Source organism: Anser cygnoides, chromosome 1 (assembly GCF_040182565.1).
Source record: "Anser cygnoides isolate HZ-2024a breed goose chromosome 1, Taihu_goose_T2T_genome, whole genome shotgun sequence".
Taxonomy (NCBI): Eukaryota; Metazoa; Chordata; class Aves; order Anseriformes; family Anatidae; genus Anser; species Anser cygnoides.
The window spans coordinates 119,355,727-119,380,966 of NC_089873.1; the positions used below are offsets into that span (position 1 = coordinate 119,355,727).

At 39.4% G+C, this 25,240-nt stretch overlaps 1 protein-coding gene across 4 annotated transcripts in view; it reads left to right on the forward strand.

The window, feature by feature from the left end:
- Positions 1–24,057, forward strand: part of EFHC2 (EF-hand domain containing 2) — a 67,032-nt gene extending 42,975 nt beyond the window's left edge. For 3 of the 4 annotated variants that reach the window (XM_013181336.3, XM_013181340.3, XM_013181337.3), the window contains 4 exons: positions 4,265–4,462; positions 5,031–5,123; positions 12,203–12,308; positions 14,793–24,057. In XM_013181336.3, coding sequence (XP_013036790.2) covers positions 4,265–4,462; positions 5,031–5,123; positions 12,203–12,308; positions 14,793–14,888 — 493 coding nt within the window. In that variant the 3' untranslated portion in view covers positions 14,889–24,057. The remainder of the gene's footprint in view (positions 1–4,264; positions 4,463–5,030; positions 5,124–12,202; positions 12,309–14,792) is intronic. The other variant, XM_048065915.2, reaches the window with a different exon arrangement.
- Positions 24,058–25,240: the final 1,183 nt, after the last annotated feature.

The following is a 25,240-nucleotide window of genomic DNA, read 5'->3' on the forward strand; positions in this document are numbered from 1 at the left end:
TAATGATGTGGAACAGAGGAGGAGATTTTACCTAGAAACATTTTGTTCTTCACAGTGGTAGTAAACTATATATTTAGGAACTATCATAATAACTGAAGCATATAAGTAGATGTATATTGCATGGAATGTCATCCCTATAGAAATGTTAACCAATGCAGAAAAATCCTTGTGAAATATCTCAGAGAAAATATAGATCTGAAGAAGGTTTTTCCAGTGATTCAAAGTGAAAGTACTGACAGATGAAAACAAGCTGGTATTCAGAAATCAAAAAAGAGTGTTTAAAAAGTAGAATTCAAACTAAGAGAAGTCAGAGCTTGTGGAAGATTTTGGTCAAAATATTCCTAGACACCTTGATGTTTTACTCAACAAAAGCAAGATTTTGAATTGTTAACTGCATTAAGAGGGAAAATGTTATTTCTAGAGTAAGAAGAGTAGAAAATTGAAAGTTCATGTGTATGTGAAGAAACTTTATGGCACTTGTAAAAGGGTTTTAATTTACATGTCCAGTAACTGTTTAAAATCAAACAATTATGGTTTTAATTAAAATTATGAAATAATTATTCGCAAAACTATCTTCTTACATGTACTAAGAGCAGATCAAGGCTTCAGAACATTTGCATGACAAAATTGGTGGAGCACACTTTTAGAAGGGTTGATTGTGCTTTCCCTGTTTACAGCAGGGATTTTTTTTAATTTATTTTATCAAGCAGAGGTTCAGTTGCACGTAAATTTAATTACAGCCCAGCTGTTTAATTTAGGTTGGTGCTGTTCCTCTGGCATGTATGGAGGCACTTGGTTTAAGCAATAAAAATACAGTAGCCCTCTCCGTGAGCAAGAGAGAAAACGGGAATTCACATAATGATGTTTTTTAGCCTCAGTGCTCACATAGGCCAGTCTGAGCAACTACTAATGGTTCACATCCCTCCTCTGGTGGGACCTAAGGGGTTTTAACAGGAATCATTCACACACTGCCACAGGAAGGATTTGCCTCTAAGGCACATTTGACTTCCATGCTTTATAGTGAATAGTAGATTTTGTTTCTGTTCATATTTAACAGGTTTCTTTTTTTTCTTTTTTTCTTTTCTTGTTTTAAAATCCACATATTATAGGAAAGAAATATTTTCAATGACAAAGGCAAGAGAGCCCTTCTTTGCATCTATGAGAAATCACAGATATTTTTCTACGAAAAGAATATGTATTTCTCCTTCAATTTTATATTTTCTTGTTTACATCACTGCTTATTTTAAATCTGTCATGGCATTTCATGACTAAAACTAACTACAAATGATTATTTTTAATACAGGCAATTATCTGTGTGACAGCTTCAACCAGCGTAATAATCCTCTTATCTTAAATACAGCTAAAGCTTTGCTGTGCTCTAAATTTTGCAGTTCAGGCTTCTTCCTTTCCACCTGTATAATTTTATACAAGTTAAATTTAAAAATACACCTATAAGTATGACGTAGTGAAGCAGAATTATAATTATACAATTTACTTGAAGTATTCTCAAACCCCACATCAACGGGACATCATTCAGGAAGTAAATATATGGTGCGTACAGAAGCAATCCCCAATGCTATTGTTAGAACTATTGAAAGCTTTGTTAAAGAGAGAGGAAGAGAAAATAACTATAACTTAGAAGTCTGTATATCACATGGTCCTATCCAGACTGCTTTTTCTCAGAAGCTACTGGCAAGACCATTTGCTGTTAGAAACAAAGAACCATGTGAGTTTAGCAAAGATGCCTATCTTTAATTTAGCTTGAGAAATGGCTCTCTTAAGCAGTTAATTATTATTTGTTCTTTCTCTACCAAATTCAGATTGCAATCTGTATTATTCTTCTAGAACAGCAACAACAACAAAGATAACTAACTTGTGGGAACAATTGTTGCAGCTTGTTTCTTTTTGTCAGGAAGAGTTTAGATGTATTCACTGTGTGAATCTTGGTTCTCACTTGTTATTCCCTAGGAATCACAAAAAAAATCCTTAATTCCCAAATGAGACAATAATTTTCTCTGGGGTTTTGGTGACTTAATTGTCACCAACTGGCTTGAGAAAAGATAAGACTTAAAAAATCCCGACAATGGAAAAGTCTGTGCTGTGTGTGGAAATCCAGCCTGTGGATTTCATGTTCTCATGGGTAAAGCTACCTACATGCTTTCAGCTTTGCCAACCCAAGCGTTTAGTGCCAGTCTTACGAGACAATGTTGTCCTCTACTTCATGTATGCAGTAATACCAAAAAAAGAGGCTCCGGTTTTGACTGCGTCTCTGAATGCTGCTACAACATGAATAATAATATTCAGTGTGTGTTAAGATAATAATATTACTAAATGGACCGTGTTTTGGTCATTGAGCTTGCATAAACTCAGAATAAGGTTTGGTACTGTCATCAGCTTGTCTTTTCCTTATATTTATCTCCTGTCTTTGCAAATAAGAGATTTTACTGATTTTTTTATTAAAATAAAAAAACAGCAGTTGAGTCATTGTAGACATTATGTGGTGTTTAATATCCCTTTTTGAATAGCTGTGTGAGTGCAATCCTGTTCTCTGTAGCGGTATCGTCATTTGAACAGGACCACACAAGCATCTGAGACAAAGTGAGTGAAAAATTACATTTGTTAATAAAATTTTCTGATTTGAAGGGGTACTAAATTTCTGTGCTTTCAGTTCAGATGTGGATGTTAAAAGATCCACTATCAGAATTGTTCAGGAATTTAACTGCTCTTCAGCCAGCTGTTTGAGTCTCGTGTCCGATCTTTGTCTATCACTAACAATTTCTTCCATTTGTTTTCAAGGATTGGTGATCCTTGAAATTGCATCACAGTGATGCAGTACCCTCAAGTGTGCCATAAGGTACAGCTCTAGCTGCAGAAGCCATTATGGTGATGTTTATTCCTAGTGCAGTTTATCCAGTTGCATCATAAATAGGTAATCTAATTTTGACTGAGACGCACAGGCCGATATTGATGCTTGCTGTTAAAAAATCCTACTGATTATGTATTCACCTGAGACAGATTTGGAATCATAATGCCAAGGTATAGTTACACTAACCCAGGTTTGTTTGACAAAAGGTCTTGCAGCTATTGAGGTAAACTACAGTTCAGTTTTCTCAGGAAAACTGGAAGCCTCCTACATTTCCTTGCTACTGGCGTTTTTCTTCCTTCCTGTGGTGTCAACACGCAGGACATAGGAGGAACTCCATAATCACTGAAGGTGGCACAATCCCTACTGCAAAGCTTGTACCATCTTCTAATGCAGTCTTTCTCCTCCCTCTCCCAACAATACAAACCAAAGTTTTATGTATAACAAAACTATAATTTAGTCTCAGTGCTTGTTTCCATTTGCTGATATACAATAAGTGTCTTCAGGAGCTTACCCTAAAATTACTCCAGTACTATTATCAGCAACAAATCCTTGATATTAACAGGAATGATTAGTCATTCAAGGCCAGTATTGGCCCATCAGATGGATCTTAGGAACATTTCTTCTTCCTTGGGTTGGGCTGGTTCTTCTGAGCAGCACAAGCAACCATGGGAGAGCACATCTCAGGCTTTTCCCTGTGGGATCTGATTCCCTACTGACAGTACCCAAGCATCATCTGGTCTTGCTGCTGTCCTTTGTTTCTTTCTTGTCAGGAGGGCTTGTGATTACAAGTTGGGTGTAATTTTCTGCCCTTTCTGTGTGGCTGATTTGTGTTTCCCTTCCCCCAGCTTTCCCATGAAAGCTGCCCAACAGGGCCAGTTTTCAGAGTGATTTGTGGAGTGTGGCTTGACACTTGATTAATACCACCATTCTCTGTTGGTATCTTCTGCCCCACTTCTCTTCCGATGATGTTTTATGCAACTGTTGCATGTGCTTTGTGTTTATAGATAATTAATCATACATTGCAGAATGCAAAATACAGTTAGGAACAAAACAGGATAATAGCCTGTATAATTCACTGTATTGTTGAACAAAGCTAATCTCTACTAATGTTCCATGCTAGTACAGCATTTCCAGGTAAAAGGTTTCTATAATGATTATGTGTTTTGTTATGTGTAGTCAGCTACAGAGGAAACATGGACATCTTCCAAAAGTTAAGAGTTCAGGTACTTCCCGTTAAACCTCCTTGAACAGACCTGGATTTCAAATGTAACTGAATACTTTCTTTAAAGATTTTAAATAAATACAGCATTTTAATAGTTGTTTTCACAGAAATTTAGCAATTATTAACTTTTTAACTATTTTACTTAAACTAATGTAGTTTGTTGTTTTTGTAAACAGAAATTTGATAGTCAGTTTCACGGATGGAGCATTTTCAGAACATGAAATTATGACTCTTGGGCGCTATTATGGTGTGAAAGAAGAATATGAAACAGACCTCCACCTCCTCCTTGCAGTGGCTCAAGAACAACTGAAGAAAAATAGCTTTGAGAATTTTGGACAACTGTCTGCAGTACTTGCATACAATGATCGTGAAAAGTAAGTTTCTTCTGTTTATCCTAGGCTGCTTTCTGGTAAACTCTACTTGCAAACCTACCTAGTTTCTGTTTGTTGCTGAGCAAATGATATATTGCAGTCAAAGAATGCTTTTTCGAATCTTAAGCCTCTCTCAGCACTTGACAGTGGACAAGAAAAGGATAGTCTTTTTGTGTCCTTTTCATTTTGTTCATGTACTTTTTGTTAATAGCTGCCATACTGAGTATTCACTGACATAATCAGATGTCTCTTCACAGACAAAACAGTATATTAAATGAAAGACTAAAAATAGTTATTTAACAAAAAAAGGATTTATTGTTGATCCTTTATGTTGATCATTTGCCCTTTTTGTTCTGTGATGTCACAGAATAACAGAATCACTAAGGATCTCAGAATGGTGGAGACAGGCTACTACGTGCACTTCAGGTTTCTAAGCTGTATAACAGTGAAATTTCATAAAATATATTTTCATTGCCTCTGACACATTTTCCTGTACACATTAACATTAACTTGAAATAAACCTGGCTAATACCTAATGTACACTTCTCCCTCTCTCTTTCTGTTTGTGTAGATGTGGGGTGCTGCCCTATCAGATGTGCAGGACTATTTGCAAGTCTTTTAAGTTGCCACTGGCTGATGACCTTCTGGAAGCTGTACTGACCATGTAAGTTAAAGGCAGATAGTATGACCTGCATGAATGGCTGAAAATCAGTGTTAAATATTTACTGCAGACACATTTCTTAAGAATTTGTCATCTTTGTAATTTCAGTCATTACATTGTGTTTATTTTGTCCATGTACAGGTGCAGATTTTCCTATTTATAGAATATTTATAATCAACCGTGGTGCATCCATCTTAGCAACGTATCTTCTTTTTTGTTTGGCACGATAGATCATCTGGGGTTTGCAGGAATTCAGTGGATTTAGACTCATGGTAATCAGCTGATGATACCTACCATTATCAATGAGATTCACTTTATTTGCATTAGTTGTTCCAGTTTATATAAGTTATATAAGGTAAAAACACTAATATCATAGAAGCACATGATGAATACAATACCAAGATGAATACAATGAAGTATCTTTGAATCAAGTCGACAGCATTAGTACTCTTCTACAAAAAGTGGTTTCCTACTCTTATTAACCTCATCTGCAACATCTATTCTATTGTAATTATTAAAAAGAAGAAGGAGTATTGCATGATTTTGGTATTTTCCCATAGCACATTTAACTTTTTTGAGACAAATTGTTTGGCTAGTCGTATTCAAGGGAACAGGAGTGAAAAAGAACTAGTATTCAATGCACTTGTAAAAAAGGCTTAAGTTCAGAGTAACCCAAGGTGTTTTGAATGCTCGTGTCATCATGAGTTTGGTTTTCATGGCCAGCTTCCCTGGTAACAGGTAAAGTACATGCTCATTGGTCTTTTCTTTCTCTTGAGGGAAATCATTAAATATTTCGTCTGTGCCTTCACACTGTGTAAAATGCAGAAGCAGGTCTTGTCATGCTTAGGTGTTTTCATGTAGATGTGCTTCTTGATTTCAGGAGGAAATTCAAACTAAACATTTGGATTTATCAAATAATGAAAAGACTCTTGTCAAGCAGAAAGGTGGAATCCATTTTATGAAAACATTTATATACAACAAGCAAGGCTTCCTACTTCAACCAGTATCAACAAGACTGCTTTTAGAAGCCTAAAGGGCTATTTTCTACAAAGCCCTGTTGCCCCCCTAAACCAAAATCTTTCAGATTAGTTCCCTGTAGTAGCCAGATAGATGTCTTTGGTAATTGGTTGGCCATTAACCACTTCTGACAATTGGGTTACAAGTGTTAGTCATCAGAAACATGTCTGAATTTTAGCATTAATCGAAAACTCATTTTTAGAACTCCCACTAAGCTGCCCAACTCAAAAAGTGTCGGAGGACAGTTGGCATCCTGGACTAAACAAGGAGTGCTCATAGTTTCCATTTCATGAAGGCTGAAATTGAATAGATGCACAGACAACGGACTGAACGTTTTCCTGTATGTACTAACTCAATGCTGATGAAAAACAGACAGGCCTGACAAATCGTAGGCTCCAGAAACATGTTTATTGTTTGTGAATTTATCCTAGGGAAAGCTTTTGCGAGATGAAAGTCTTCTCTTAAAGGGGCTTAGTGTGAGCAGTTAAAAAGAAAAAGCCCAGTACACTACAATAAAGAATTAGATATGAGCTTAGAAGACAAAGAAGAAGCTAAGGCCTGGATTTCACCCAGCAGCTACCCATGACAGCCAGATCAGGATTCAGCCACTGTAGGTTCTTTCTGTAGGCGATGGAGAAGGAGAGGCAGTCATCTCAACCCATGAAAGAACTGGATTTCAGAATTACCATCCATTTTCCTGTAAAAGGGCTCATGGCCAACTTGTATTCCAGATTTCTGTATGAGAAAGTTAAATGGCGTGAAGCTGTGCCTCAGAAATCAGTGGGAGAAGTACTGTGTATGACAGAACATTATGCATAATGCTGGTTCAAAGTTACAATAGCAGCTGCTTTGAAAGATGGTGTTTTTTGTGGTGATTCACTGTGCTGCAGATAAGAAAGAACGTTACTTTCTTAATGATGTGTGCAGTTGGCACTGCCTTGGAAGAGTATTGTTGCACGAGGGTGCAGAGTCAAGGATTTTGTGAAGTGTATTTTATAAGTGTTAATTTACAGTAATCTGGAAATGGAAAAATAGATTTGGCTGAATGAGATTTAGACTTTTCCTTTCATCCTGCTTTTCTGGTTCTCATTGAGACTGAAGAATCAAGAAGCAGGCAGGTTTATTGTTAATGCAGAATAGTCTGGCTCCTGGGGATTATGCAAGTCAGTGTGGGCAAAGTTTGACAACAGTATTCTTTTTCTGCTTTTTTTTTTGTGTGGTTTTTTTTTTTTGATGACAGAGTTTGTAATTCTGTGCCCTTTGTGTCCATTGATGCTTTCCGAAGGAAGCAGTGGTAGCATTCCTAATGTATGTATCCAAATTTATGATGGAAGAAAGCAGTACAATAAAAGTTGTTGGACTGATTCCCACAGAATCAGTATATATAGTTAATGCACTAGCTGGACCCTATTCAGCTATAAAATGATCGTAGACGATGTGGATCAGATAATGGTTGAAGACTGGACCTATATGTTTATTCAGCTTTGCTATCTGAGATTACGTAGCGAAGACTTTTTGTAGGAGTTAATGGTTCTATTTTTCCATTTTAAAAGGTAATGCCCTTAAAATATTTACTATTTACATTTGCAAATTACACCGCAATGATCTGTCACTTATTAAAAGCACAGGATGGAACTAGAAGTTACTGTCTAATTTTGTGGTCACCTCCAGATGATCCAGGACTTTGTTTACTGTACCGGAAGAGCATTCAGATTCCACAAAGAGCAGGGAGAATTAGCACAAAGACTGTGAGATTTTGCAAAACCCTTTTCAATTGTCTGTCTAGAGTAAATTTATATTTTCAGTTGTGGGATGGTGAAATAGTAGGATTTGGGTACCTAACAAGGTGTCCACTATTGCAATTCATCGAGCTGTCTTATTAAAAGATATTTCCTCTCTCCATCAGCATTATTTCACTTAGTTTTTCAATTACAGGACAATACAGATTTTTAATCACAATGTATTAAGCAATACATATGGTATACACTTTCTTCTGCCAGTAAACCGGGGTAGCTTATTATAAGCATTTCTTTAAATTTGTGCAAGCATAATGAACAATTATGGTTTGTTTAATAAATAAATGTTGTGAAAATGCTGAAGTAATGAATTTAGATTTCCCTTCCTGATATTTTTATTTACTACAATGCTAAATGTATGCTAACAAGAACTTAAAAAGATACAGTTTTTCCCCAGAGGGTATATAAACAGCTGGCAGATAACAAAAGAAAAAATGGTGTGAAGAAGGGATGGATGACAAGTTTACAAGTATTACATGTTGATGATCCTGCATTAGTTTAGTTGTTAAGCACGTCCCTATTTTTAAAAAAGTCTTTTCTATTGAAAAAAGTCATTTCTATTGAAACTGGCTCTGTAGTTCTCCTCTTGACAGGAGGAGGGTCAGTCTATTAGACCGTGGAGTCTTGGAGTCTGGCACTTATGGTTTTTAAGCTGTAGAAGCATAGCCAGTGGGGAAGAAGTATTTTTTATTTATTTATTTATTTATTAAAAAAAGGTAATTCCTAGTGCCTCAGGTAGCCTCTTCTGCCTGCCCAGCTTTTCCTTGATTTGTGGCACTGTAATATATGTATTTTTTTACCTACTTGCCAACCTGTAACATTTTTTTTAGGGTTGACCTGTTTCTTTCAGGAAGGTAACCCTCTTTTCCTGCTCCGGCAAGTGCCCTTGTAGCAGCAGCAATTGGAAATGGTCATGAGATCGTTCTTCTACACTCTCTATTCTGCTTGTTGCCTTTGATGCCTGAGACTCACTTTGCCGTTTATGATTAAAAGACTCCAGCATGAATATACGGATCTCTTAAAAGAAATTATTTCTGTTTTTCAGTATCTTGAGGAAGTGATGGTTCAATTTATAGTTGTTCAAGACAAGAATAAATGTATGCACAAGATGGTAGCCATTACTTAACTGATAGTGATCAGCCGCATAAACTGGTCTGTGTTTGCTATTTTAAATCTTTTCATAAGAACAGTTTATGAAAATTTAGGTGTATACCAGTGTTACACAGGGACTGTCAAACAGCTGAAGAACCCCGGCATTTTCTCTATGCTTAAAGCAGCATAGTGCCTCTCCTTTACTGTTATCAGATTAACTACTTAGCAAATGCTATTAAAAACTAAGGAATTCAAAATCTGCATATGTACATTATATTTTTATATGAATGTTTGGGTTGCAGAGTTCTTGATGGGAAAGAAAATATATTTATACGTAACCTTTACTCAGCGAAGCATCCTCAGGAACAATCTTAATGTGAATTAAATAGATTTTTCATGTGTCTGGAGTAAATACTCCATTATGAATACATTTTTACAAGCAAAACCGTGTGATTATTTCTGTAATATCAAAAAGGAAAAGAAGCTCTGCAAACAATGGTAAGAATGAGGGAGTGATTTCCACAGTCTAAAATCACATGCAATGGTGAAGTCATAGGGCAAAACTGAAGAGAAACATAGTTTCAAGAGATCTTTGTTGCATCTTCTTGATAAGGCAAATCTAATTTCCTTTGCTGAAGAGCACTGTCAGTTCCAGTCATATTAATTCCAGCCTCTGAAATGTATGACATCTCTGTCCTAATAATGCAGAACTTGATAACATCTCTTCATTCCATCTGGATACTCTGTACCGAATTATAAGTATGTGCATTTAGAAGATTAGCACAATAAGACACAGTAGGGAAAAGATCTAAAGAGTGGATTTTTCTCCTCTGGATTATTTTGGTGTAATACATTAAGCTGCTTTCTGTAGCTATTTAAATATGGGATTTAGGAGTCCCATTTCCCATGCCCACCTTAAAATCTTTGGTTATAGTTAACTTCATGTCCATGTTGTTGCCTTGGTTTGCTAGTGCTGTCAGTTCAAAGGACTTTTCTCCCTGTTAATGCTTGTCAAATGCAGAAGCAATGTTTTTCCCCAACTTCATTGCCTCAACATAAAATTGATGCTAAAGTAATTACATGCCTTCACTTGTTCTTTATTTAAAACTCCTACTTATGCAGCTCTGCATCTTGATAGTAGACCTTATCTTTTGACTTTTCACAACCAGCAAAAACTAAATACATATACACTAGTGCATATAATAATAATGATAAATTATCATGATTGTACTGAAATTCAAAATCTGTGCACCAGTTGTTTTTTTAAGAGCTTTTTTTTGTCTTCTTACTTCCAATGCAAAACTCCTGTTTCCCCAAATGTCACCTGAAAAAAAAAAAAAAAAGAAAAAAGAAAAAAAGAACAAGAACGCCCTAGAAGTGGGAATGAAAATTTTCTTGTATGTTGGATATATTCCACAAAAGTGAGGCTTTATGAAAATGTTAACTTGCACGTGAGGTATTAAAAAGAAGAAAGCCATAATAGGTTTTCTCATGGCAATGTTTCAGGCTCCTCTTTAGTTCTAGTAACAGTAGCATTCTTCTCTGACTGTGCTTTCATCTTCAGCATAACTCACTGTACTTAACATTTCAGTTTATCGCTAGCATCTCTGTTTATGGCTTTCAGTGTATTTTATTATTATCTCTCCTGCTGACTGTTAAATGAAAGGTGTGGGGGGAGGAGCGGGAGAGGATGAGCTGCAGTTTATTGCAGTTTATTTTTGTCACTAGATTTATTTCTCCTCTTCCCCAGTGTTGTTTTCCCAGTTTGTGTTATAAAGTCTTCCTTCAAGTACCTTCATGCTTAATTTTCACCAGAACCCTCTCCAGTAATTTGGAGAACTGAAGTTATTTGAGGCCTGTGTTTTGTGCAGTTCTATTTCTCCAAGAACAGAATAAAATGATTTTCTAAAAAACATGTTTCTCCAGAGATGACAGTGTGTAATTGATCTGGCTCCTACATGTACAATAGTATTTGTCTCACCGGGTTACATGGTAGAATTATTTAACATGATGTTTGCCACCAAAAAATACTTACTAAATCTAGCTAGTCATATATGTCTCTCCATGGACAGCAGTGAAGCACAGATGCTTCCAGTGTGTGCTTAGATGCCTAAACCAGATCCTTTTTCCATGTGGGTAGTGCTAAGTGAGACAGATGTCATTCACAGAAGCTGCTAATGCAGTATGTATGTATAGCAGAGCAGTTAAGATGTTCATTTCAAGAACAATGTGCGTGGTAGTGTCAATTCTGCAAGGTGTTTCAGCTTGCAGAATTGAAGTATCTTTGAAGCATTTGACAAGACCCGCTCAAATAACAGCAGATTTCTGTATGCTTTAATCAAGTAAGTGTTTTGCTGAACCGAGGACTTTTTTCTGAAGCTCCTTCATTCAAAAAAATAGCAGAAGGATGGCGTGGCTTACAGAGCTGCTCCCAGTGGGTTTATTAGCGCAGGGTAATGATTTTAGAAATCTGAGGGAGGAAGGTAGTATGTTCCACGTGTAATAGTAGCTGTAGAACCTAGCTGGCAGGATATATCTCTTCATTCAGTTAGGGAACCTTTGTAACAGACACAAATATATATATTTATTCCATGGAAATGAAGAATAATACCATAAAACAACTACCAAATAACAAGGATTGAGATTGTTAAATCTGGCTATTAAATTATAGGTTAGAGAGCTGCATGTTTGTCAATTGTAAGTTGATCCCAAGGTGTGTACAAACAGCATATTTGAGAGATTGCTTATTTTCAGGAAATGATTGTAGAAACTGTATAAAGCAGATCAATTGTGTTAAAGCACATCTCTCTTGTATTGTACTACCAGTTTCTTTTCTACACAAAGGAATTATACACCAACCATCCCAGCTCTATGGTTGTCACCAACTGTGGGATCCTAGTTCTGGAAAAGGCTGGGCAATGGTTAAAAATTAAACCTTAAAGAAATTGAATACGAGTATGAGAGACGCTACTGAGCAGTAAGTTTATGGAATGTAATGTACAATATCAAGGCTTGGCAGTTTGGCAGTGTTTCTCCGTACTCTTACCAGGCTTTGGTTCTAAAGGAATGAAAAATGATTATCCAAAAAGTAATGTATTAGTATGTTGGAGATAACATGATATAACTGTGTTAAAATTTTCATTTAACCACTAGTCATCTTGTGGATGTTCTGCTTAGGTTTGAAGATGACAATAAGCAAGTAGAGTATAAAAAATTTCTGGATGGGCTGAACTGGAGAGAGAATCAAATACCTGCATTCCAGACAATAAAGCTTCCTCTCAAGGTAAAACCACTATATTTGAGCAAAGGAACAGCACAGCCAAGCACATGAGATACTCATGCGTTTTGGCCAAGTGTAACATGACTGCTTCTTCCAACAAAGCCAATAACGGTTTTCATCTTTGCGTATTTGTGACTATTTTCTTCGTGTAATTATCTTTTTCTGGGAGGTTAAGAATGAACCAGAGAAGTCACACAGGGAATAGGAGGCCTGCTACCCACCTGTGCCTAGTAGGTGTCACATCTCTGTGACATTTTTCTGAAAGAAAAAAAAAAAAAAAAAGAGGGGAAAACAGGTGTATTTGTCCTTGAACAATAGGTGTTAATACCGCGCCACCCACAAATATTTCTGCCACATGTCAAATGATCTTTTTGGTTGCTGGGATAGCCAGGAAATTCTTAAAACTCCACTGGCACCACAGAAAATAGCTACATATATTTTATAACTCTGTGGAAACTTGTATATAATACAGCACATCACTGGTAGGCGTAAATCAGGAGCAGTACTGAAGGATCAACTTTGTATATCTCCACCAGCCTGCTACTTAGGGTAAATAAAAATGTGGTGTCAACAAACTGCAGAGATTAATCTGATCTTGCCATCTTGTGCTGAACGGAACATTTTAAAATAGATGGTACATAAGGCAATTACGCTGATTTTTAAAAATCTTGTAACAGATAAATACAAAGCCCTTCTGCCAACGTGTAGTTTCGCTATTCTGGCCTAGTCCGTGTGTTGCTATGCTTGTACAGAATGTGTTTGATTGTGTTCAGACCACTTAGAAACATAGCATTCCCTTGAATTCGAGTTCAACAGTGACATATTTTAAATCAATATTCCTCAAGTGCTGTGCTATTAACCTGACTGCTCTCTCTTATTGGCTTACGAGCTCTTTCTTCTGTAGCATCTCAAACTGTCTGGGATGTCTAACCAGAGCCCTATGCTGCTGCTTTGCTCTGCTTTCTCTGGTGGTTTCTTTTACACTTTGTGATTGAGAAGAATTTTTCTTCCTTGCACAAATCAAATCAAATCAAAGCCCTTTCACGTGTTTTATACAGCAGTCCTGTGGTTCTTGTGGAGTAGGTTGTGTTCAGTGGGTATTCTTTGTTTTTACAGAGTAATTCCATCTTTAAGCTATAACTTGGTATTTCACCAGTGCCTTCTCTCAGGAGAGTCTGCCAGGATAAGGACCCTCATGGGCCTCAGTACCGTGCAAGCAAAAGGTCAGAGCCTGTGCCCTGAGGATTTTTGCCTTGAAGATGGTGCTAAGCTCCATACCAAAAAATCAAGGCTGAAAGAAACAGATATCTGCACAGATATGCTTGCTGTTTAATCTGTTTGGCCATTTTTCTCCTCATAGCTGCATGGCTTATCTAGCCATTGAGCATGACCTGCTTTCTGGCTGGTGAGGGAAGGAGATGGCTTCTACGCCGTGAAGGTGGGGTGCAAGTGATGTTGGCACAAAAAGTGGTCTTCACGAGTTGAAGGCACAAAGGAAAAGGTGCTTGTGAAACAAGCTGGAGGTTGATTGGACATCTGTGGTAAAATGTATGTTCTGATCAGTGTAAGAGACATGGTTTTCTTTGGGTATGAAGCAGGTGTTATCTTTCCTTGGAAGATAGTTAGTGGATGGGCTTCCAGGGAGTGGCTGATGCTTAAGAGCCCCAGTTGAGAGCAGTACATGGGAGTTAGGGGAGGAAGGTTACAGATAAGGCCAGAAAGGAAAAAGGTGCATCAAGAGGAATTATAATCATTCATCAGCATGCTGGGATAATCAGTTCCTCGTTGGCTCCAGAGCCTTGCTCTGACTGTCACAGTGACATATAGTGCTGTTTTTAATGAACTGCATCCAAATTGGTTTCGGTATTTTTTATTCATTTTTATCGACTTTATTATTCTGTTAGTTACCTGCAATACCTAGACTATCTTTTGTACAATACACGAGTATGCTAATGAAGAAATACTAAGACATGGAAAAGATCAGTGAAAGGAAAGGATTTAAATCTTGTTGAATCTTTCAGCTTTAGAACCCAATTGTCATTCTGTTTCTAACTTACTTTGAATTAATGGTGATATTTTGAGGCTATAGTATCTGTATTTCGTCAATAGATTTCAGTAGCAGAGTTGTGCTAGCTTAGCTGACTTTTCCTCTTTCTCTTTATCATTATTTTGTATGGTTTTGGTGTTGAGGCATAGCTGACTTGTAAGGTTTTCAAGTATAAATGTCTTAATGAAGAAAATACAGTGTTCTTTAATTTGAAAATATCTGCAAAAGTGCTCAATATGTTCAATAAAATATTCTGGAAGATTGATAAAAATGTGCATGTAGTAATGTTTTAGGAGGATGCACTATATAAAGGTTCACATGTTCACAGAATGATTGTAATTGCAAGGTAAGCAGCACATTCAATCTTATTTTGACCAGCTTTTATATGTTGTTGTTTTCAATATTATATTTTAAGATACTCTCTGTGTCACTAATTTCAGAATGAAGATGATTGGAACGGACAGCCACCATCCCTTCCTTTTAAAAAAATCAAATACTTGCCTCTTCTGGATGATCTGTTTGGCAAGGAAGAATGACCTGATCTGCACAAGTTACAGCTTTTGGATTAGTGTTTCAGGTCCAAAACTTATTAGATGCTGAAGATATTTCTTGTAAAACAAAAATAGATCGGCTGTAGGTTTTATTACATTTTGTTTCTTATTCTAACATATATGTATCTTTATGTATTTTTTAACTCCTAAATCAACAGTACTCTTTTGTACTTACAGAAGCGTGGTTAAAACTATCCTGTAAACTTTGTGCCTGGTCATATGGAGAACATGCAAATACCAAGGAATATATGAGTCAAACACAGCAAAATATGACTGACCCTATTTTGTTCTGCAAAGAAAACAGGTTGTTGACTGACCTCATATATTATTAGGCCAATTAGCCTAAAATTAGCACAATTATATAATTCTGATCAAATTTCCTCTCTTTTTAGCTTACACCAGTCTATTTTCCTATATCTCTATGGTGATGTTTAAGTGCTGTTTGTGTCAAAGTTTATTATTTTATGGTGGACATAGCTGTGTAGTTTTAGCACAGTATAAAGTTGCTCTGTTATCAGAGATAATTATAAGCTACCAATGTAGAAGTAAATATCTTGCAGGCAAGAAGCTATCAGCTCTCGCTTTTTGTCTTAAATGTGACTCAGATTAGCAACCATCCAATTTTACTCAGGTGAAATGTGCGAAAAGAAGGTAATGTGGTATTATTTTAGTGAGCATCTTTCCTCTGGTAGCACTGAACTTGCCCTTTGAATATCAATAGCTTTCTCTTTGCTCAAAAATGTGATGACTAAAAGGAGCTCCTGTTAGCATTTTTGTATCTTTTTTAAGCTTGTGCCAGCTCAAAGCTGTGGTTAGATCTCAATTTACTGCATGTGCTTGCAAGAGAAGTAATTACCTCAGTTTAAAGAATGCAAGAGCTGTGGTGAAGGAGGCAGCTGATTCATCCATGGTGATTCCATAGGTGAAGGGGAAGAGACATGAGCTAGCATACCTCTACCTGCTGCTGGGAAGCTCACATCCTCACTAGACTGAAAACCCTGTGCTGTCTGTAATCTGAAATTGCGATTTGGTGAGAAAGTGATTTAAGAAGATGAGAATTGAGCGTATTTAAATCCCCAAACCAAGGGCAAGACACTAGTTCAAATAATAATTTAATTCAGTAAGTCTGTATGTTTTTTTGAAACTTGAAATCCTTTTTAGATTTATGATTCCATTTTAGAAACATCTTGCTGCACTTTTGTATGGCAGTGTAAATGAAGTTTCTAATTGTATGTCTTCTCTCTAGCCCTTCAGTTCCTGAGAAGAAATTCTTTTCACGCCATATGGCAACATATGAAGCTTTTGGCAGCTTCTTACCTTTTTTGTTAGCAAAAAAGGACTTGAGACAAGGCCTAATTATGTGTGTTGCTGCTACTTAGGAAGGTGTTTGTAATGAAATGAATAAGTGATGGTCTGTGTCCAGAGGGTCAAAAAGAAAACTGTGAAATTTATTAACATGTTCCAAGCTGTAGACAAGCTTTTGTAGACAACCATGTACTGCTTTTGATCCAAAAGAGGAAAATAGTTGCTTACATGACAAGAAAATTGTCTGACTGTGGAGATAGTATCAGGAGCCAAAATAAAAACAACTTGTGTTCGAAGCCAGTTCAATGAAAGCTGAAGATTTTTTAAACATGCCACCACAGCTGAGCTTGACACTTTAAATGAATGCTGTTGCCCTTGAAAATTTTTAATGTTCACCAGACTTCAGAAGGATATCTTTCAGTTGTAGAAAACTTGTTCAGCTGATGGTTTCCAAGGAAGAATGACCCTGAACATTTAGAACTTCCCAAGTAGCTTTTAGAAACAGTAAATTTACTTTACTTTGTTTTCCTTAATGTGCATAGGATGAAGAGGACCCCTTTTGGATTTAAAAAAAATAGCATAAGAAATATAATTTCATATCATTTTGTTTGGAACCCTATGTACAGGTTTTGTCAATCATGGTCTAGTCTGATCTGGTCATGGACAAGAAAGGCAACTGCAAACTGGAACCAGTGCAGAGAAGAACTAGACAGGTGACCACTAAAATGGAAATAAGAAAGAAGGCTAAAGGAGTATGGATTATTTAGGGAAATGAAATGAAAGCTCAAAAAGAATATGGCTGTTCTTTGTGTATTCGTTATGGGTACGTATGCCAGGCAAGGAAAATAATCTTTCAGTTACGAGCTTGGATTGCCTAAGAAAAACTAGTTATGGTTTGCCACAAATAATTTTAAACTGGACAACAAAAGAAGGTTTCTACCTTTAAAATAATGAGAGTCTCAAACAATCTTCCAGGAGCAAAGTACCCAGTTAGTTTTAACATTGAGATGGATAATCTGATAAGACTAATTATAGGGTGTGTTGCCTGTAAGAGTGAGGACTGTATCTGGTATCGAAAAATTCCTCCTGGTCTGAGCCCATGTAATGAGGCAAATGATTTTTATTTTTTTTAAAGAATAGAGAATTATCTGATTCTGTTGTTTCAGTATTTCCTATTGATACTCAGTGTGTTTTATTCATACCCTTCTGAATTCTTCTTCCTACTTCTCTTCTCTTTTCCCATGTATCTCTCATAACCCTGATGAGCACAAAAGGATCTCAAGCGGAGCAGGCAGGACCTGAAAAATTTTTTCAGTGCTTGTCACTGTGCTTACAATGTGTCATATGCTGTGGTTTGATGTGTTATAAACACATTTCACCAGGGTTTCTTTTTTACAAGCAGCAGTGCTTCCAGAAGGAAACGCCCCAGCCAATGAGCAGTCCAATAATACTCTTTGTATAATGTGACTTGCAGCATATGCTGCCCAGAGTATTTCAACCTCTCTTCTAATCCTGCCACCAGCTTCTTCTCTCTTTTCGCATTGCTGATGAGGGGCCTGAATGAAGACAATACCACAAGATTATGTTTCAAGATGGCAGGAGGCCACAGCTTTAAAGCATGCATCGCATAAAGGGGAAGGCAGCCCTTGCAGTTGCCATTAATCTCAGCTCTCGATCTCTGTAGGGGAGCCAAAGATATCTTCTTTCCGCAAGTATCTTTGCTGTCCATGGCAGGAGCGAAGAGATTCACGTTACGGTACTGGCTCCCTATCTAACTACTGGGTTGTGTTTGATGTTAATTTTTATTTCCTCAACTTGGCATTTGAGAATAAAAGGCTTAAACTTCTCTGGAATAGCTGCTGCAACAAGCAAATGACCGGCTGTGAACAGCGAAGAGGACCTGTCCTTGTGTGCAGGTGATGTAGTTAGCTCGCAGCCTTGCATCAGCTTCTGTTCGTGTCCAGTTAAGAGAGCCTGCTCTGCTCACCAGAAGGTGAGTCCCCTCAGACATGATAGATCCAAGCAGCCAACAGACAATCTAACCTACTGCAGACAGAAATAAAGTTCCTCAGCAAGCAATATTTTTCTGTGTCCTGCCCCCAGTATATTCTCCTAGACAGAGTCATTTGTACCGGCATCAGACAGATCAGGTCTTTTTCATTTACATGAATGAAAAGATCCTGAAAGCTTACTTCTGCATTTGTATCTCATGTGTTGATGAGATTTGATCCGCCTTCACAGCAGGAAAGCTCTTCCCCCCAACCGCCTCAAAAAAAAAATTAGACTCTGTTGAATACTAGGTCTGCTCTCTCTGTCTTAGCCCAGGAAATGCTTCTGCTGCCTCCCAAAGGGCTAATTTTCCTTGTGCAAACTGCAGTGATCCTAATTCCACAATAACCAAAATAATGGGAATTTTCAATCACTTGGCAGCATTCAGAGAACAGCAGTCCATGTACCACTTATAATAATTCACTAGCCTCCTGATTTCTGGAGCCTTCTCTATGTTCCCATGGTTTGAGACAAGAAAAAATTACTGGTGCTTGAATATCTCATAGTCCAGTATAAGTTATTCAGTGGTGTGGAGAGACATATTAGTTCTTTAAGTAGTAATGTCCTGCTCCCTCAGCAATGTATCCACTGCATGCTTACGGGATGTTTCTAGCTCTTGAGGTGGCTTTGCCCTCCTCTTCTGGCTCAGCCAAGAGTACAGCAAGCCCAAGTACAATGAGAAAGACAAAATGGTAGCATGTTTGGGAAGAAAAAAGTGACAATATCAGAAGGAAGAAAATGCTATGATCTGAGCTCAAACTGATTTTAAAATCATTTTTGTTAGATTTCAGAGGTCAGAATAGATAACATTTGAGAAAGAATATCTTGAAAAAAACTTTTCGAAAATACTTTTTTCTCTTCATTAGCTTCTCGATGTTGTTTAATTGGTGACTAAAACCCAGACAGGAGCGGTACTTTGATTTTAGGCAATGGCCAAACAAGCCAGCCAAGGCTGTGGGTGCAAGTCCATGTCCCTGCCCATTTCCAATGTAAAGTTTAAAACCAATGAGGGAGTATAACCAAGAAGATTAAGTTAATACAGATATAATATGTTATAGATTGATTATATAAACTTTTTCTCTGCACAGTTGGGCATTTCTGAATCATCTGGAGTTTTTTTTTTTTCTGGTATGTATCACACACAAATAAACTAGCTATCCTCATCTGCCCTTCAATCTAGCCATCTATCCTCTTTGCTCTCCTCTTCCATCAGACTAGATTCATATTAAGAGAAGTGAAGGAGCTGATTCATGAACTTCTCTGAAACCTGATGCAGATCTCAGACAAGGAACGTGGTAGGATGATCTGTAACAGCATAAATTAATTGTATCGCTTAACCCTGCTTCAGAAAACTCCCACTTTCAAAGACAAATCTGCTGGAAGAATGTCATTTCCTTGAAAGACACAAGGAAGACCCTTTGCAGAGCTGCTACAACAGGTGGGATGAAGACTCTTCTGTATTAGTATGAGGTTTAAGCGGGCTGAGGGGGCTTACCTACCTTCTCTTCCGATGTCTTCAGTGCAGATGTCTGCACCTCCTCTAGTTCTCTGCATCCCCTACTTGCACGTGGAAGGGCAACAGGCACTTGTGGGAGTGATTAGCCTACATGAATGTCTACAGGAAGCCTTTTCCCCATATAGTCTTCCTCCCTGCGTGCTGACAGTGCTAAATGCAGCTGTCTGTGCTGCTGCTGCTGGGTGAGGTGATCCCCATCCTTGGGGTACATCAGCATTGCTCGAGGAGCGCTGCCATCAGGCGTGGTGACGGCTTGGCTGCTCCCTGCCCTCGCTGCGGGCTGTGGCCATACTGCAACGAGAGTGGTACGTGTAGGGAGGGCTGAGCTCAGGCAGCTGAGGATAGTCGAGGTTGAGTTGGCAGACCATGCTGAAGAGATGTCTTCAACACCATATGCTGAAAATGCGTGTGATCCCCCTCTCGGGGTGTTCTGGATAAGCAGAGACTCGTGGCCGTACTTCGCAGGCTGACCCCGCTGTCCTCAGTGAGCTTGGCTCTGGCCAGTGGGCCTCGGTCAGATTTCACTCCAGTTAGGTAAACAGGAAAACTTGGGTTGATTTCAATGAAAATGGGATTTCTCTTGTTAGAGCTCTCTGAGAATCTAATTTCGTGAGATATTTCAGTGTATGCATAAGTCTGCCCCTTTTGTGTAAAGCCAGTCAAGGACGTGCAGGAGGCTTGCCGAAATCAGTCAAACAAAGCACGGGTGGGAATACTTCCTGACAAAGAGGGATTCCGAATTTGAGGCAGTTAGGAATTAAATCACGGTAATAAACCTCCCGCCCCCCACCATATGAGAAGGTAGCAGGGAAAGGAGGTAATATGGAGTTGTCTGGACGTGTTTACGCAGGCTATATATTGTGTGTTGTTACTGTAGTTCTTTTGCAATATAAGCTAGCAATTAGCAATTAAATTCCCATTATGGGATCATGTTGGTAATTGAGATAAACTGTAAGTATGTAACTGTTTTAAACCTTTCTTTTAACTAACCAAAATACTGTAGCACTTATATAATTTAGAGATAATATCCCCATTAGTAGAGTTTATGACTCAATAAACAGCTCCCACAAGTTAATAAAAGCCAAAACCGTAAACACCGAGACTATTAATGCAATGCGATTTCTGTGCCTCCCTCATTTCTTGGTGGTCTAGATAGAGCAAAGGAAAAGCTATCTCAGGAAAAAAAAAAAAAAAAAAACATTTATTCTGGCTGTATAAATATAACTGAATTGTCTTAAAACCCATCTGGAAATTTCCTATCCTCCCCATGTCCCAGGTGGTCTGGCAACAGTGATGCATTCTGCTTTTGTCTGCAGGCAAGAGAAAGAGCTCCCATTTGAAATAATTTACATGAAAGGATTGCATATAATAGTGCTGGTGGGATCCTCACCCCGCCTCTCCCTTCTGGAGCAATCTTCTCTAGAGTTAGGTTTCAGTGTAGTTTTCTATTAGTGTTATTATTTTGTTTTTATTTTAAGGAAAAGAAAAGCAAAATTCATCAAAAACGTCAAAATGCCTGGACTTTACAATTTTTGAACCTCTCTGCTGCTGGCATTATTTTTCCTCATCTTGACAGCTAAATGAATTCTGGGAAAGGACATCTGTGTGCCTGGAGGTAAATGCAAGCAGGGCTTTTGTAGCTCAAGTCTCTTTCCTTCTGGAGCTGAGGAAAATGATTAATTAAGCTGTTTGCAACAAAAATCGACCCTTTCCTTTGTCTGAAAGCTTTGTTTTGCAGTGTGGTGGGGCACCATTCTGTTCAGCAGATAGTTGCACAATAAACCACCTCTCTCTGCTCACTGATTTTTCTGCTGAAGGATGTTTCTTCCTGTGTTGCTAAAATCATATTTTTTGAGTGCACCACAATGCTTGAAGCTTTTGTCCTTGCTAGCCAGCTGTGTTCCCGTGGTCACGAAGAGCCAGAGGTGTGCAGCAGGGCAGCTGCTCTCACCCTCCCTCTCGCATTCAGTAACGCATCCTGAGGATGAAGCACGTTGTGTGCGTTTGTTTCACCATTGCATCACATCTTCCGTTCTGCCACTTCTGTGTGAGAGCTTGTATCCAGAGGAAGCACCTCAAGTGCCTGTTGAGATCCATGTCTTTCACCTCTCTGCTGTTGGATCCGTGACCTTTACGCCCACAAGGGGGCTTGGCCTTCAGGAAGCAAGAGTAGGGAGCAAATACAGTCTCTGTTGGGCTTCAGGCCATTTGCATTTCACTAGCCTTCCTGGTTCATCCTGAAGTTTGGAGTTTCAATAACAACAGCACCACACAGGAGGCATCCTTCTGGGAACGTGCCTGTATATTCGCTGCCTCCCGACATGTAATGTTTTGTGGTCTCCCAGCAGGTTCCCTTTTGCTTCCCTGTTGGCAACTACATTATGAAGACAACCCAATACAAGGGGCAAATGAAATATTCAAGTTAGAAAGACTCGGCACTTTAATGAAGCAAAACTTTTAAGAGGCAAGAATCACAAAGTGCCTGAACCGGCACTGCTGCAGTCACGGCAGTTTTACCACTGATTTCTGTGGGAGCAGGGTTTGGTTTTATTTTAGGGGAAAGAGAAATTGCTCTACTGCTTTCCTACTCCTGCACACAAAATCCTCAGCTCTCCTCAGGGTAAGTCCGTGTGTTTCAGCAGCCAGGCCCTGAGACTGGACCAGCTCCTCACATCGCACACTGCGGGTACGTGTGTGGAGGCCTCGCACCGCCTCTGGGGCCGCAGTGCTAGCGGCTTCTGGCCCCCAGCCCCTGCTGGGACAGAGCGCCAGGAGCAGCCGTGCCCTGGCTCCCAGCAAGGAAAGAGGCTGGATCAAGGCCACGTGCAGGCAGGAAGGACGGATCCCAGTTCTAGTGCTGGCTCCAGGGAGGTTTTGCAAATGCTGCTAGCAAGACAGCTGAGGGAGCTGAACAATTCCTAGGTGCGAGGTAATGTTCCTAATGGCTTGTACGGTAATGAACAGGACAGGGGCTGAGATCCTGCATCAAGGAGAAGTATCCGTAATATTGCCTGCCTGATCTATTACATCTATATCATCCTGGATGCGCGAGGGGACTGATGGAGTAGCAGAGAAACCTTTGTATGAGATACTCACAAAAACAGGATCTGTGACTGCTCATGATCCTAAAGTATGCCTTAATCCAAGTATGCTGGTGGGCTGTTACTTGAATTATAGAGGAGCCAACTGGACTTCCCAGGCTTTGACCCCAATTGTATACAGTAAGGAAATGCTCCAAAGCCTCCTGAGAGATCGCTGGGGATTTAGAGGGAACAGTTTCAGGCCCTTCTCTCAGGATAGAAATGTTATTTGAAGTCTGTGGGTGACTGCAAGCCTTGTGGGCTGCCCAACTCCCCAGGTGTAGTTTGGGAGACAATGGGGAGGCTGGTTTCCCTAAGCAGGCCCAGCAACTGCAGGACTGCTTCCTCGCTGAGGAGAGGTTTCAGCTTTTGGAGAGTTGTTTTCCTTGCTGGATTGCTCAGCTCAGTCGCACAAACCTTCAGCTTTCCCTTGGTAAGAAGCAGTGTTCCCTTTCTCCTGGCTCAGGGCAGGAGCCTACAGCCTTCCTCCTACTTGGCCAGCAGAGGCTCTCAGGTATCCCAAGGTTGCTCAGCCCTGCTCTGCAAAGCCCCTTTGCAAGCTTTCCTTACGGGTCGCAAGTGCAGGGTTATCGAAAGAATGAATGGCGTGAGTATTAGCACCCAACCAGCACGAGGAAGAGCTGCACCACCAACACGTGGCTGCTGCTGAATGCCTCCCTCCTCTCATGTTCTTTGTAAAAAAATGTCCTGTTGGTGGCTGTCCTGGTTCCAGTTAGGACAGAGTTAATTTTCCTCCTAGTAGCTGGTAGGGTGCTATGTTTTGGATTAGGATGAGAAGAGCACTGATAACGTGCTGATGTTTTAATTGTTGCAGAGCAGTGCTTACACCAAGCCAAGGACTTTTCAGCTTCTCGCTCTGTCCTGCCAGCGGGCAGGCTAGGGGTGCAGCAGGAGCTGGGAGGGGACAGACCCAGGACAGCTGACCCAAACTGGCCAAAGGGGTATTCCATACCATCTGGCGTCATGCTAAACAATATATAGGGGTGGATGGCCGGGGTGGGGGGGGTGGCTGCTCGGGAATAGGCTGGGCATCGGTCAGCGGGTGGCGAGCAATTGCATGGTGCATCACTTGTTTTCTTACACATTATTATTAATACTATTATCATTATCACTATTATTATTATTATTATTATTATTATTATTATTATTATATTCCTGTCTTAATAAACTGTCTTTATCTCAACTCACAGGCTTCACTTTCCCGTTTCTCTCCCCCATCCCAGAGAGGGAGGGGGGAGGGTGAGCGAACGGCTGTGTGGTGTTTAGCTGCCAGCCGGGTTAAACCACAACAGTGGCATTTGAGGTATCTCTGCCTCGGTGTGCCAAAGGCCTCTCATAGTGCGGGAGGTAAACCGTAAATCACAGTGTGAGATACAATTACTGGGATTTAATACAGCTAATTTAATCAACGTTAGTGACGCTAAGCACACATCAGCTAAGGAAAGCAGTTGGTTGGCCATCAGTGGGGAATGGCTTCAGAGTATTTTCAGGCTCAAAAGGTGGAACCTGCTTTTATAGAGCAGGAAGTTTCCAGCACAGGTGAGTGGAAATCATTCTTGGAGTGATGTGGTATAGTGCTGCATTTATTGGTGCAACTCATAGATAATATACCATTACAAACAGATTTTACACTGTGATGCTGTAGCAGCCTTTCATCTGTGTGCCACAATATTCAGGCCACAATAGCTTATTTGCTTGTTTATTTATTCCTGTGGATGGAGAGGAAGGCTGCCTCGAAGTCCTGTGGGGAGAAAAAGGGCAGGCTGCACCAGGGCACGTCACTTCTGAGAGTCCAGCCACTTTAGGAAGGATGAGCAGGAAGGACTGGGAAAGACTTGCCAGACAAAGATCATTGCAGTTAGGTGCATAAACCTCTCTTTGCCCACTGGGAGCTCCTGGCTTTTGCTTCAAGACAGCCAACGTGTGTCAGATGGCTGAAGGCGACACATTAAACAGCATATGCTAAAATTGTACTAGAGATGTAGTCAGAAGGGTCAGGAAGGTGGGGACAAAAGGGCGGTCAACACCCATTTTCTTTTAACAATAGTGCAATTAAGCTTCTTCATATTTCAGGGCCATCTCTTGAGGCTGATATTCTCCCTGAGCCTCTGCTCCTGGCCATTGCTGTTCCTCACCTCGAGTGGCCGCGGTGGTTTTCCCCTCAAGGTGAGTGGTCTCATTGTTAGCTAGGCACAGGTTGCTGTGTCTCTGCCAGGCAGCGCTCCCCGTTCAAGTGGTAAGGATTTCGTTGCACATTTCTTTTGATTCAAAGCGTGATGTTGTATTGTTGGGCTGACGGGAGCACTGTTCTGTTGCATGCAGTTGCTAGGGAAACATCTTCAGGTTCATTTTCCTTTGAGTTTTGT